Source organism: Dicentrarchus labrax, unplaced genomic scaffold (assembly GCF_905237075.1).
Source record: "Dicentrarchus labrax unplaced genomic scaffold, dlabrax2021, whole genome shotgun sequence".
NCBI classification, from domain to species: Eukaryota; Metazoa; Chordata; class Actinopteri; family Moronidae; genus Dicentrarchus; species Dicentrarchus labrax.
Window position 1 is genome coordinate 32,980,950 of NW_026136719.1, and position 15,612 is coordinate 32,996,561.

At 39.5% G+C, this 15,612-nt stretch overlaps 1 protein-coding gene across 4 annotated transcripts in view; it reads left to right on the forward strand.

Moving 5' to 3' along the window:
* Positions 1 to 15,612, forward strand: part of LOC127351949 (cell migration-inducing and hyaluronan-binding protein) — a 190,723-nt gene that overhangs the window by 97,294 nt on the left and 77,817 nt on the right. For all 4 annotated transcript variants that reach the window (XM_051379973.1, XM_051379974.1, XM_051379975.1 and 1 more), the window contains exons 3-8: positions 2,332 to 2,469; positions 4,811 to 4,949; positions 6,199 to 6,435; positions 8,360 to 8,539; positions 12,364 to 12,434; positions 12,578 to 12,673. In XM_051379973.1, coding sequence (XP_051235933.1) covers positions 2,332 to 2,469; positions 4,811 to 4,949; positions 6,199 to 6,435; positions 8,360 to 8,539; positions 12,364 to 12,434; positions 12,578 to 12,673 — 861 coding nt within the window. The remainder of the gene's footprint in view (positions 1 to 2,331; positions 2,470 to 4,810; positions 4,950 to 6,198; positions 6,436 to 8,359; positions 8,540 to 12,363; positions 12,435 to 12,577; positions 12,674 to 15,612) is intronic.

Below are 15,612 nucleotides of genomic sequence, written 5' to 3' on the forward strand. Positions count from 1 at the left end.
TATTATTCCATTTACTTATGTCACAATTAATTTGTTTCCTGCTTTAACAGTTTTCATTTTGTTATGGCTGTACTGTAAACAAGATTGACAAATATTTAATGTGAAATAAATGTTAAGATAAAAAGTCTAACCCACAGAGCACAAGTGCCTTTCAAAAAAAAAACAGAATAAGCTAAGAGAACGATCAATTGGCAAATTTAATCGTCATCTTTTATACTTTGAGTCTTATAATGCAAATTTAATCGATTTTAATTCATGAAAAAAGCTATTAAGTGCACTTTGAGTTAAGATGGTCTTTTCAAACATTATTTCCAATGTCAAGAATGAACCTTGATGTTCAGTTTGCTCAATAGCATGTAACTGGGACAAAATGCTACTGTCAGTATAGTCAGCATGCAAAGATGAATAGTTTATGAATATAATTGAGTGGGTGAAAGAATAGTTTCTTAAAGTCATAGCAGGGCTGCAGACAAACACCTCCACCGACACTCCAGTCCTCCAGAGCCAAATAGCTGTCACTCAGACAAACAGAAACAAGTTGATTGCACGTCACCACCTATGAATCTGTGTTAGCCCACTGGGAAATCTACTTGACAATTCAGGGCCCTGACCAGTCAATGTCATTGATGGATCCATTAGGTGGCAGGGAAATGAGGTAACCACCACACACACCGTAGAGCAATAGAATGAAACTCTATTGGGCAGACTGGACAGTTACACACACTGTCTCAATGCTATCTTGACAATAAGAGACACAAAGTAAATTGTTTTTATCAGTCACTCTTACTCGTGAGTGGGCAATCCAATAACCCTGTGTGCTATTTTATCCCAATTTAGATAGTTGGTGAGCTGAGAAAGTTACAGAGTAGACAAGGAATGAAACAAATCTGATCAGCAGAGAACTCACTGGTGATCTTATCAATCTGTGATGTTCAACGAATTACTGGAGATTTTCTGAAGTTCTGAATGTTATTTATTATTTTTTGCACCATTGTTTCCTCCTCTTCATCTCATTTATTTCTACCTCATAATTTCAAAGTGTTTCCCAGTGTCATTCAAGTGCCTCAAGAAAACTTGTACTAACCATTTACTTTTAATTAAAGCTGACAGACTGGTCTGGGTATAGTGTAAATAATTATAAATATCTATTGTGTCCTGTCGGCACAGGACATACCTTTCTCTCTCCCTCCATCTATGAAGGATTTCTTTTTGAATGTTGAATGTCAGTGCAAAATAGGGAGTCACGAAATAAGTCCTTGTTCTTTGATTCTGAAGGACTTACACAAACCTTTTTAACCTGATGCATATTTACAGTTGCTTCCCCCCTTAAAACTTTATTTATGTATCTGTATGTATATGATTCAAAAGATTTTGTCAAGGTGACAAAAAAGCCTTATAGCAGCTGAAGCATGTTGTGAAAGGTTTTATTTGCTCTAAAAGTAGCTGGATGTTTTCCATCAATTCTTGTGATTCATTCACATTTGAAAGATAGATGCTTGTTGATACAGTAAAGGTCAGGTGGAGACGAGAAAAATCAATAATTTCTTGTGGTCTTTTATCACTACTCTGCCTTCGCTTGTCCATATTCATTTGTCCCATTTTTTTCATTAGTTTTGATTGGGAAGTGTAGCACTTGTAGTTGCCATCTATCCATTCATACATTTTCTGCCGCTAATTGGGGCCGAAGTCATGGTGATGGATAAGATGCCTGAACCACACAATTTGGCTCCTTTTGATGCAGAGGTGCTGTGGATCTACTCCAAATCCATCCAGATGTTTGAGCCCAACCACCCTATAGTGGAAATTTATTTTGGTTGTTTGTATCTGTGATTTAAATTATTTCGCCACTTGTCAAAGTGCTTGACTATAGGTGAGGGTACCTCCAATCCACTTTTCAATTTCACACATTTTACCTTCACTTGTGAACAAGACCTCCAGATCCTTGAACTCTTTGACTCTCATTCTCAACCTGGAGGGAGCAATCCACTATTTTCCTTCAGAAAACCAGGGCCTTAGACGTGTAGACTGGATAAGCAAACTCCCATGACCCCTCTAGTAATTCTTCAAGGTTAGAAAGCTGGTCCATCCTCCACGACCATTATGGAATCCACATTGCTCCTCCTGGATCTGAGGTTCGACAGTTGTTTGGAGCCTCCTTTCCAGCATCTTCGCATAAGGAATCCTCCCTGGGAAGCTGAGCATTGCTTTGATAATCAGAGCATATATGCACATGCATGAATTGTAATTCAGGACTGTACTTGGTTAATTTCCACCACTGAGTTGTTCATGTCTCTAGAAGTTAAATGTCTGTGTATTTTCTGTCTCCCGCAGTGTGTCCGGATAAGGAGCCAGGACTGCAGCCATGGATGCCGGGACACAGTGAAGACCACCGTGTTACAATCGGTTATGGCAGGAAGGTCCTTCTCACTACTTCAGCTACGGTCCACTCCATTGAGATTCTCAACGGAGGTAAAATATACAAATCCATCTTGTGTTCATCAGTTAGGGTTTTTTTAATCATCTGTAATGTGACTGAGTGAAACAGAATATATGGCATGGGTATAGTTACGAAGGGAATTTTAGTCTAATCCATACATTTGATTGGGTTGCTTAAAAGTAGGTGTGACTAAAAAACTACAGCTTGAATATGGAGTGGTAGAGAGATACGATACTATAGTATAACCTCATCTGCATTGTTAGATCAGGAGGTCGACAAATGAGAAATTAATAAATTAGACCTCAACCACTTTCTTCTGGAAACACAAACAGATGGTTAGCTAGTGATCCTACATCACACTTATAACTTATAACCCAGAGTTCAAGATAATTCAACAGAAAAACTGTAATGTTTTACAAGATGGGAAAAGAAACTAACTTATGCCCTTCATTCTATACCTTAATGTTGCTTTAATTTACCTATTAATAAGGTATTTTACATGGATTTTGAAGGGGACTAATGGCTAACTTGTAAGGTTTTGAAATGAAGTGGGTTTTTACAGGGTTTAGTTTTCCAATTTTTTTTTAATTACCAAAGATATATGATTATTAAGGAATCTCATTGCAACCAAATACATTGATTTAAATTTAGGTGCTGGTTGTTATCAGAGGTAATTAAGATTACACTGGTGGTGACACCTCAGACATTGAACGATTTACCAAGGGAATTCCCACAGTTATTTGTAATTAATTGTACCTGTGTCAAAAAAATAACTCTCCAAAGTCATTGAATGTCTGAAGGCCTGTGGCGCATGCCTTTCTTATTATAAAATAATTTTAAAAGATTGTGAAGGATGCATAGTTCAAGCTAATTTGGACCTGTTCCAGTTTACTTATAGCTCAGGCAGGGGTGTTGGTGATGCAACAAGCACCCTATTAAACATGATTCTGGCACACCTAGAGGATGCAAAGACGTTAGTACAACTAGTTTTTATTGATTTCTCCTCAGCTGTTAATTGTATCCAGCTTCACATTTAGCAGGAAGGTTAGGGAGCATCCACAACATTGATCCTGGCCTGATATGTTGGCTGATGGATTTCTTAACTGAAAGGTTGCAGCGTGTGAAGGTTAATGGTATTTTATCAGATGTTCCTTTCCTACACTGGATCGCCCCGTGGGTGTGTCCTGTCGCATCTTTTATTTGTCTTGTACACTTTTGTGTGCCACAGCCAGTATGTGAGGTGTCATATCATTAAGTTTGCCAACGATCCTGTCATCATGTCTCTTCTCAGTCGTGATGACCCTGATCATGGCCCTGTATTGCAGAATTTACTTAGTTGTGCAAGTCGTCCTTCTTGGACATCAATGTGTCCAAAAAATACAGGTGACAGTGACTAAAACAGATTTTAGGAAAAATCCTACGGTCGTCTCTCCTTTGATGATTAATGATCAGACTTGTGAGTTTGTGCAGCATTACAAATATCTTGGCACTGTAATTGATGACAATCTGACCCATGAACTTCATTTTGATGTTGTCTTTAGAAAATCCCCTCAGTTGTTAATACCTTCAGTTTTAATGTTGTTAATACCTTCATGAAAATGTTTTCATGTTTTGTTTGCTTTATAGAATCAGTCCTCACTATTTCCTTTGTCAAGTGGTATGGGTCACTTACCCTCAAAAAAAAGAAACAGATTGCAGGGTATTGTTAAAAGTGTGCAGCAAAATTGCTGGCACGAACTTGAACACCCTTCCTCATCTCTATAAGGTTCGGACTTTGAAGGAGGCCCAGTTAGTCCTGGCTGATCCTAGCCACCCCCTGTTCAAGGAGTTGAAGTTGCTTTTGTCTGGCCGCAGATACAGTCTGCCAAGATGACCAACAGACTTCAAACTTTTCAGATTCTTTGATAGCTCCCTCAAAGAGTCTTTTCTGTCACATTTAACTATAGAACATTTTCTATAAATAGTCAGTTCCTTGACAGAAGTGTCCTTGACTGAACTATCTTTCAAAGTGAAAGAATTTCAATGAACACATTCTTCTTACATTCAGTCTGGTTGAATATATCATGTTGAATGTATTGTGCAGTGGCACAGAGTAATATTATTTAAGTTAAAATGTGGCGAAAGAAAGAAAAGTAGCACATACAGGAGATGATGTTTGATGTTTAACAGCTATTCGCCACTTCATTACTGAACTGGAATCATTGGATTGCACACAGGAGGTTGGCCAGCTACTTGTGGTGTGTTTGTGTGTGCATGGACAGCCTCAGCCCAGGGCCATAAATGGTAGAAAGACAGGAGGTGTCTGAGGGCACTGGGGCATGAAAGACCTGCCAGGAGGCTTCATCCACTCCGCCTCCTTCTCTCCTCCTTTAGGAAAGCTGGTGATTGCTGACAACAACCGGCCCATAATGCTACGAACAAAACACATTCTGATTGGGAACAAAGGGGAGCTGCACATCGGAAGCCCAGACTGTCCTTATAAAGGCAACCTCACCATCTCCCTCTTTGGAAGGTACAGTTTTATATTCAGCATTAAGACAGTGACTGTATTCTGTGGGCAGCAATGTGTTTTCCAGAACTGACGCTAAATCAATGCTGTAACATTGGTTATAGTCAATTTAACAACACAAATCAACCAATGTTAATTCTTATTCTGATCCATTTGGACAATGTGGTTCTTCTCTAATATGATCAACGTAATGTAATTTGACTTGGTGACTTTAACATTTGCAGTGTTCTGCCATCATTTCATCAGTATGTTGACACTCATACAAGGAGAGAAAACACTCAGAGAGACGCATACATTTGGCGTGCACACCCACCATTAGGCTTTGCAGATCAGCAACGCCATAACATGCACACGACCCCAGGCACCCCCTCAATCAATTTTTCATACTGCTCCCATCCAGCCTGCAAACAAGCTCTCTATGGCAGAAGTTTCATCCCTTCTGCCACAGCATTACTCAAAAAAAACTCCTTGGTAGCCGTTTTTTGTAATTACCTGTGTTGTGTTTAGATGTCCGAGATGTGTTTAAATGTCTATCCTGTGGTAATGTTGTGTGTATACGTGTATGTACAGACTTTGGCAACACATTTCCTGAAAAGGACAATATAAAACAGGTTGATATTAAACAGGTTGTCTATCGGGCATGTAACCTTAACAAACAAACCCCTAACCATAATCCTAACCCCTGAAGAGACCAAAATCAACAATGAATTGATCCTGCACACAAGTATTGCCTTAATCTTGTTCCAGGACCGCCATTCGCTGCCATGCTTAATCAAAATTAAGCTTACCAGGTGGTGAGTCAATCTTCTTAACCACTTATTAGAAAGTCAGGCAGATGCAAAGTAACAAAAACTAATTAATTCCATTAAAGTTAGTTCAAATCATGTAAAATCAATCACGGCCCATGAACCTAGTTTTGTACCGTTTTAAGCATTTTGACCAAAAATTAGAAATAGTTTTCCTTGGGAACCAAAGTGGGCGTGTCATATTCTATAGCTCTTGATGACACATCCAATTACAATAGTTCCGCTTAAAACTGGTGGAAACACAGACTGGTTATCTAGATATCACCAAGGTTCCATGAATCTTGAATGGTTCCAATCAACGTTCATGGAACCATGGTAAGGGGCATGACTAGAGTGCCGCTCAGCTCAGTGAGGCCACCAGTGTTCTGCTTCCAATGCAAGCATAATTCCTTGCCTCAAATGTCACTTGTATTAAGACATTCATAATTCTCTCACACTGTGCCTAGATTGGATGACAGTGATCAGGAACACAGCTACTTTGGTCGGAAGTACATTGGCGTGGGGACAGGAGGGACACTGGAGATCCATGGAGAAAAGAAGCTGTCATGGACGTTCCTCAACAAGACCTTACACCCCGGAGAGAGCAACCAAAACAACTACCTATTTCAGAGGAGCTGGGGGAACCGAGGCATCATTATCCATGTCATCGACCCCAATACCGGAGAGGTTCTGCAAGATGACAGGTAAAGCTCCTCTACAAGCAAAGGCTGCATCTCAGCTGCTGAACTATCATGAGACTCTTAATTAGAGCAGAAATGATATGGTGGCTGACATCTCATAAGCTGTGTTACCACAGGGTTGTAATGAAGGAGACAAATATTCCTCTAATGGCTCTGGCACTGTTTCATACAGGGATATTAAATTGAGAAATCAATGCCATCCTTTATATCCTTTTGTGATTAATTATCCATAATGTCTTACTCCATATGGAGATCAGATACATTTATATACTGCTTTTATTGTGGTAAAAAGATAATTGTGTACCTTTTTAGAGGAGGACATGACAGGACTGTATCCAGCCTCCTCTGATTTACTGCCATTAGACTTTGTCTGATTAAAGGTGACATCATCAGTCACTACTATAAGTGTAGTTGTTTTGCTACTGTTGTTGTTGTGCACCTTTGTCTCTGTCCTTCTGTCGTTACTTCTGTTCTCTCTCTCTCTCTGTCTCTCTTTCTCTCTGTCTCTCTCTGTCTCTCTCTCTCTCTCTCTCTCTCTCTCTCTCTCTCTCTCACCCCAACTGGAAGTTGGCCATTTTGGATTTAGCGGTCATTTCTGGCAATTTGCACACGTTGTATCTGAGCGAACTCCTCCTAGGGAATTGATCAGATCGACTTCACATTTGGACACAGCAATCAAAAGACATTCACGATTAAAAGTTGTGCTATTTATGACTTTTCGTCAGAGGGCGTGTCCGTGGCATGGCGCCAAGTTTTGACATTTTGCCATGAAAGAGGAATTTGTCATAACTTCAGTGAACTTTGTCCTGCCCTGAATATGTTTATGTGATAATATTCAGTAATAGTGAGAGCGCCACCTAAAGGTGAAAGGAAATGTTATTTTTTATACTTTCATGTTCTACTCCTAGCAGGTTGATCAGATCCACCTGAAATTTTGTCAGAAAATGCAAAACATGTTGTTGATGATAAATCATGATTGTGGTGAGTTTTTGTTAAAGTGTGTGTCCGTGGTGTGGCGTCAAAGTCACCATTTTTGGTGATTTTTCATATTTATTTAACTCCTCCTATGGAATATATTGGATCAATTTCAAAATTGGTCAGTACAATCAAAACAAACTGCAGATGAAAAGTTGTGCTATTTGTGACTGTACGTTGAACGGCGTGCCCGTGGCGTTGCGTTGAATTTCAACGATTCGCCATGAAACAGATAGTACTTATAACTTCAGTGTACAATGTCCAAACTCCACTAAACTTCACATATTCTGTGACAGTCCCAACCTGAACATGTCCTCATAACTTCAGTATACATGGTCCAATCTCAATGAAACTTCACATGTTTGATAAGAGTCCCGCCCTGAACACGTCTACATGATATTATTACATGAGATAATATTCAGATATAGTGCACGTGTTGCGCCAGCACGTGACGCGGCCGCAGCACACACTGACGCGCACCGAGTGCGAGGGCCTGTTCATCACTGCTTGCAGTTTTAATTTCTATTGCCTTTGGACATTTTTATTCATTTTTATGTCTTATGTTATACACAATAAATTTAATGATGGCAAACCAACTTGCAAGGGAAAAAATAACAAAAAATCCTTCATTCTTGGCTACACATTTGTCTGTTTCCATCATTGAAGGCTGCAGATGGGTGTGTTCTAATCCTTGCTTTGAGAAGCACCTGATTCAACAGCACATTGCTACAAGATGTGCCGAGAGCCCCTTTTCACAAATAAAATTGGTTTGTTCTCTGTTATTACATCTTCTTGTCCAGGATGTATAAAAGAGCATTTTTGACCCACAGATCACTGGTCTTGGGAAGCACCCACTGAGTGGTTTCCAAAACTCAGATTCTGGCCCATCTGTGTTTTAGAATGAATGTAAGTTTCAATGACTTTGTTCCTCCATCTCCCTTCACTCCCCCAGGTTTGACACATACCGCAGTAAGGATGAGAGTCACCGCCTTGCAAAGTATATGGATGGTGTGGAGGCGGGGCTCATACTGGCCATGGTGGTCAACGACGAGGGCTCCAACAACTTGGAGGACTCAGCCAAGAAGAGCCTTTCCAGGCTGGGCAGCCAGTACATCAGCAGTCTGGGATTTCGGTGAGCTCCTGAAATATTGTTTTTGACATTAAATGCCACCATTTTAGCCTACTCTGGCAACTGGTGATGGAAAGTGTCATTTAGATTTTCTGAAACACAACATTTTCATAATAGAAGCATAACAGATAAATAGCTGAATCAATTATGACGATATTTCTAGGTTCAATTCTTTTCCAACTCAGCTCATAACATGTTACAAGGAAAATGTGTTTGCGAAGCTTCCAGCATTTTTTTTATTGATTGCTGTGAATTAATGACATACTGTTACAACCTCAGGTGAGTCACAGCTGTCTTTTGCTAATTAATCCCTGGAGCTTTTTGGGACCCTAATGATTTTCAATAAACTATCTCCAGTGTAACATTTTGTAAACTTATAAACACTCAGTGTTCACTTTATTAGCTACAATCTTAAGAAATGTAATGCTTCAGCTCATATAAATAAAAATAACAAACAAAAAAAGTGAACTGAATTAACATCTCTATGTCAGTGTCAATAAAAGTGGGACATTATAGGCATTATAAAGGTAGACGACCCTCAAGAAAATAAACTATGAAAAGGTTTAGTAACACAGTAGTCACTTAGAGCAGACATTTTACTGACGTATTCAGTATCAACAATATACTATATGAAAGAACTTTGCTCAGTCCTACCTAGCAGTAAATACGTAGATTAAACAAGGCCTCGATACACTCACAATTTAAAGTTCAGTACATATGAGAATGTGCGTGTATACATACACAAACATACAACATTTGCACTTGTTATAGAATTCTGTAGCAGCTAATCCTGTCTTGTCTGCTATAAAGATGCTAAATCTCACTCTGCACAAAGTGTTTAGAGGGAAAAAGCTTTGTGTGTGTGTGCATGTGTGCGTGTGTGTGTGTGTGTGTGCTCGCGCGCGTGTGTTTGTGCATATGCTAGTATGTCAGGAATGCATGGGAAATGGAAACTCAAATCATTACATGATAACAAAACCCCTGGAGATGTCTGAAAGTTACTGACATAAGAGTATGGGAGTGGATGAGAACGTGTACTTGTACACTGACACATTCCTCTGACAAGACTCAACTGTGCTCTTGTTTTTCAGAAATAAAGAATGCAGAACTTTTAGGAAACTTTGCATAGTAAACTACAAGCTTGTGTGGATGTTTTGTTTTGCTCAGTGCTAGTCAGCTACAATATCAGAGGCCTTGTTGTGGGCTGAGAGACGTTGCTGGTGAATGTTGGCCCTATGGTTAAGCCAAGCCTGTTACGAAACGTAATGCTTCTGAGGAGACCGCAGGAAACACTGCAAGGCTTTCATAAACAGCACGAGGTCGGAGTGAGAGTTACCATTCCCTTTCCCAATTTGCACTTTGCTTCATAGCTGTGGATGCTGTGGAGGACAGAGTAAATGGATGGGAACGATGGCGAGGCAGTAGAGGGATTCCTGCCTAATGACTCTTGTCGCCTTCCCTCCTCATGCTGTTGCCAACAGGCCAACACTAGTGTCATCAGGAGAGAGAGGCTGTGTAATTTGCGGTGCACCAAGAGACATTTTAATAAGCTGGAATTTATGAGACAGCGTAGACTTTGCAATACATTCTTAGTTAAGTAATTTGCATATGTTTACTGCAGCTGCCACAGTGGTGCTGCTGGCAACACAGAGAAATACAGCAACACACCTCTGGTGCTGCTTTTTAAAGCTCAGCAGAAATGGATTCAAACTCAGTCGGGGAGCATCTACAGATGTGGTAAAGTAATGGGGTATTCTCTGGGGACCAACCAAATCGTGTTCACATAAATTGGATGCTGTATTCTCAGCCTAATCTCTAATCATACATTCCTGTTTTAATGGTGTAAACAGTAACATTTTACTGACTCACAGTACATAATGACCAGAGTAAATCACAAGTGTTACTGATCAATGTCAGTCACTCCTCTGTGACCTCAATGACTGCTAAGATTTAAAATTTTCTGTTGCCAGCTGGGCTCTGCTGGATGAACTCGTGGCAACACCCCCTAAACTACTAATTCCCTTGTCTTGTGATTCCAGATGATGAGAAAATTCAACACCTACTAGGGCTGTCACTTTCACTGAAAAAATACTCTCAAAATACATAAATACATTGACACCACATGGGAAAGTATAACGTCAAGTACTAAAGCAATGTGTTCCTACATTTTATATTCAGTATTCCTGTTTTCAATGCAATAGTTAACTGCCATTAACTGTCAACTGGAGTAAAACCTCTGGAAAAGACTGATTGCAGAAGTTGCCTCCCTGCCACAGACAATGACAGAGATCTTCAGTAAAGCACAAGTTTGTGTTTTTGTTCATTAGATTGCAAAAGATGCAATTCAAAGCAACTATGATACTGTCGTAGTGTTATTCCACAATGACAAAAAAATTGGTTTGCCATGAATTTAGTGATGGATTCTAAACGTCTGAAATTATATTTGTGTTTTTCTTAATAAATCAGACACTCATGGCGCAGCGCTGTATTGTACCTCTTTATATGGCCAGAGGGTATTTGGCTAAAAAATGTTTCAAAGGTGGTACATTATTGTAAAAGCTTTGAGAATAACTGTTCTAAAGGATAAGACACTCGCTCTTACCACACTAATGGGCCGTATATCCTTGCATTCACTTGCTGAGGCTGAGTGTGCCAAATAGTAACAGTCAGACTTGGTTGTGCGATTGACATTGCTCCACTTATCTGTGGTGTCTCTGCTCCGCTACGCTGCCTTACTTGGGTGACAAGCTAAAGTTAGCAAATGAGTCTACAGATTTTTTACATCGTAGAACTAGACAGACTTTGGTGTCCACTCAGGACGGCTTTGCTTGCGTTGCTCATCTTCTTCTCTGGTTTTCACTGTGGATTGCAAACAGCTTCAAGGTGCACAGCGCCACCTACTGTACAAGCATGCTTTGCTCACTAGTGTCCTACATTTTCATAGTAAACGACATAACATCACTAACTTAGTTTACTGACAGGTCAATAGGGAATGCTATATATCAAGATGATAATGGACCCACCTCTGCTCGATCACAAGGCAAACTATTTCAAATGGTCTGTTGCGCTTGTAGACTGTAAAAAAGCTGACAGCCCTAGGACCTACCAGTCGTCAGGGGATTTCTAATTGCAAAGTACCTTCTTGAGCGGCGGCGAGAGCAGACACTGACAAACATACTGTACATACCCTTATTCCAAGGAGACGGCTTACCTCCATTCTCCTCCGTAGTTAAACAAACTGGACATATAGTGAATCACCTTTTAAAACATTGGAAAAGGAAGTCCCGAGCACAAGATGTTCTTTTTTAGCAGAGATATGTTCAGCACACCACCTACTAAAGGTCTTCATCTCCCCAACACCAGTGTCACACCTCTCTCCTCACAGTTCACACACACTCACTTCCATTCACACTGATCTGATGTGACACACATGCACAAAGCTACCCTGACAGCCAGCATGTCATCACCTAAGTGATGCATGCTGGGATAGCTCATTTAATTACCTAGACTCCCCACTTGTGGATGTCAGCCACTCACTCTTTATGTCAGCATTATTAGAAATATAATGTTTCCATCTGTGTGCGTGTGTGTGTGTGTGCAGTCTAATGTAGATGTTCCTCAATTTTCTCCTGCTGTTCTGCTGCCTCTGTCTGAATGTCATCTTCTTTTTCCATTCTTGGCTTCATCTCTTATTCACTACATATGTCTCTCTCTTTCTGTCTCTGTCTGTCTTGGCCCTGTCCCTTCTGTCCATTCTCTGCCCTCACTTATCTATCACCTGTTCTCTCTTTCCCCTGCTTCATCTATTCTGTCTCTTCCCTCTACAGTCATCCCTGGACTTTTATAGTGACAAAAGGTGACCCTTCTTCTGTTGTGGAGGATCACGCTGTCTATCAAGGTAGAAATATTTTTTTTAATTTTTGCTACCCACCCATATGTTTGTAGTAAAAAAAACGTACATGTTGTAACTGATCTGTGTGTGTGTGTGTGTGTGTGTGTGTGTGTGTGTGTGTGTGTGTGTGTGTGTGTGTGTATTGTCAGGGACCAAGGCCTCCTCACAGGCCCTGAGCTCTCGTGTTTTCCAGTCAAGCTACGGGGAGCATTTCACCATCACCACCAGCAGCCAGTGGGTGCAAGGTAACTCTTCTCTCTCTCACACACACAGTTTTTCATACCCAGATGTGACACATTCTGCCCCAAACTCATGTGGTACATTTTATCAAACAGACACACCGGGCTGGAGTTGCACTTTCATTTGTGTCAGTGTTTGCAAAGTGTGTCTCTCTTTATGGAGGATAACAGAGGTTGATGATGTATTCCCCTGTATTTACTGAGATTCTATTTGCAAACTATTTGTAACGATCAGTTTTGCAAGGAAAGTTCTCCGCAAATGCAATTAACATAAGCCACAAGGAAAAAAGGGAGAAATAAATGTGCATTAAATATGGGCCAGTATATAGCTATAGCTGTTTTTTAGAGATGATCAATTAGGCTATCATTAATGAGCACAATATCTACTGTAACACAAACAAATTAAGCACAGTGTTAGTTCAGGCAGGCCACGAAGAGGTGTGCTCTCCCTGCTTTAAGGTTTTCCACGTAGGCATGTGGAAGGGCAAGGAGGTCCCAGAACAGAGCCATACCGCCAAATGTAACATTCTGCTTTGGAATAAAAGTTCTTTTGACAAAAGTGTTCCTGACTGAAATAGTGTTTTGGTTTGTTGTTTGACATATCACATTTAGGTGGTTATTTTACTGCTCTTTGTGTCTGTTTGCGTCTGTAGATTTTACCTAAAGTTAGCATAAGATATTGCCTCATTTGCATATTAAAACATAACATTACACAGTGTAGTGTATAGTATAGTATATAGTATATAGTTTAGTATAGTCTCACACTCAGAGCCAGAAGTCTCCACTTCAGCAGCATTTACATACACCAAAGCTTCTAGTTTTATTCTTACTTATATTCTGAAGGTTTTTACAGAGGGCTTTGTTCATATATCATTCACAGTATGATTTATAGAGCATTTTATTCCTAAAAACATGGTGAAATGTGATTTTCTTTTATGGCTATTGAAAGTATTTCCTGATTTATGGAGTGAATAAAAGAGATATCCAAAAATCTCTCCCTAAAAGCCTTTGATGAAACAAACATGCTCCATTGGCATATTGAAACATAACATTTCATAAAACTTAAAAAAAATAATTGTTTTAATGTAAGTCATTAACTGAGGAAGTTTCATGGTGATATCTGTTAAATTCACTGTTTACCCTGTTCACCTGCAGTGTCTCCCCATACACCTGAATTTGAATTTGACTTTTAATAAACTGTAAAATCACTACATACTGCTACTAATCGTTTCATTCTTTTGTTACCATGTTTAAGTGTGTATATGGCTGCATTTGCCTCAGTGCTAAAAAAACATAATATCCTCTCTACGCCCACATGCTCTCCTCTCCACTGGTACCTTGCGTTTATTTTGTATCTTTGATTTGTCTTATTATATCACTTTCATTTCCCATGGACATGTTCAACTGTTTTTGTCTGGTAGAGCTGAACCACGACCCTGGTAAATATTCTGTAATCAGGATCACTATGTTATTAGTTCCTTTCTGAGCTTTTCTGCGCTCTCATAGATATCCCACTGCTGGACTATGGCCAGTCCACTCATTTCGGCTCCACGACTATTATGTCTAAACTACTTCCAGAGTGAAATGGTTAAAAGGTTGACTTGTCTGTACAGTGTTATCAAAACCAATGGAACTATGTAAAGATTTGAGCAGGATTAGGCCTAACCCTAACCCTATAAACCATTTCCAGTATGCAACTGTGAGTATTTAGTCCAGAAAGAAACTTGATGTGTGTCCTACATTTCCGAACTCATTATACTACACCGCATTCTCTGTCCTTCTGTCGTTACCTCTAACGTACTTCCACTTCTGTTATGAATTGGCGATATACAAATAAAATTGAAATGAATTGAATTAACACCTGTGGCAAATCCAAACTTCTAGGGTTAACCTTTGAGATATGTAAGTTATCATTTATAAAAATGATCACTGATATAAGCCTTAAGAATGCTGCCGGCTCCATGTTTCATCAACACTAGTTTTCTCCACCACGGCCGTTATTGCTGCTTTCAATAAATCACTGTGAAGTTTACTGAAAGGAATATGATGAAATTCAACTCTAGGTTTGGTACTTCTAATTTTGCATTTTAGTCTTTGTCACAATATTTGTGTGGCTGGTGCAGGAAAGTGTCTTTAGTTAAGATAAGCTTATCTTACATGAAACTACTTGAGGGGCCAGTGTTGGAGGGAGACACTACAGGTGAATTGGATAAACATTTTATTTAACAGATATCACCTCAGTTGATTACTTACATTAAGACAATCATTTTGCAAATGAAGCACTATCTACTGAAAAATGCACTAATTTGCATACATTTCCAGAACATAAATCTGAACATTGGCTAAAACCAGGTTTCATTTTGTTGACATATTAGAGTTGGAGGTTAGAGGTTTTTACAGAGGGGGGATGTATGTAAGTGCTAGTGAAGTGGAGATTTAGAGTGTGAGAAAAAAAAACTCACTTTAAGAAAACAGATATCAACATATATCAACATGAAATTTCCCCAGTTGATTACTTACATCAATACAATTATTGTTTTCTATTACAAGTTTTCTTAAACGTTTCAATATGCAAATGAGGCTATATCTTATGCTAACTTACTTACTAACTAGCTAGGATAAATCTACAGGAGCAAACAGACAAAGTGCAGTAAAATAACACCTAAATGTGGATTTGGAGCATTTTCCTTCCTCTAGTCTGAAAGAAGACATGTTAGGGAAGCGAAACAGGCCAAAATCTCAAAATTAACCAGTTCATGAAAAAACATCTTTGCCTGTAATGTCTCATCTTAATGCATTTATCTGACAGCAGAATATTTTTTTTCTGCCTGCCAGCATGGTGGCTGTTAGAGGTTGTAATTCAACTGCAGGATCACAATAACTTTAACATGTAGACACAAGCAAATAAAACTCCACTTGTTCCATCATCTCACCGGGGCTCTTTA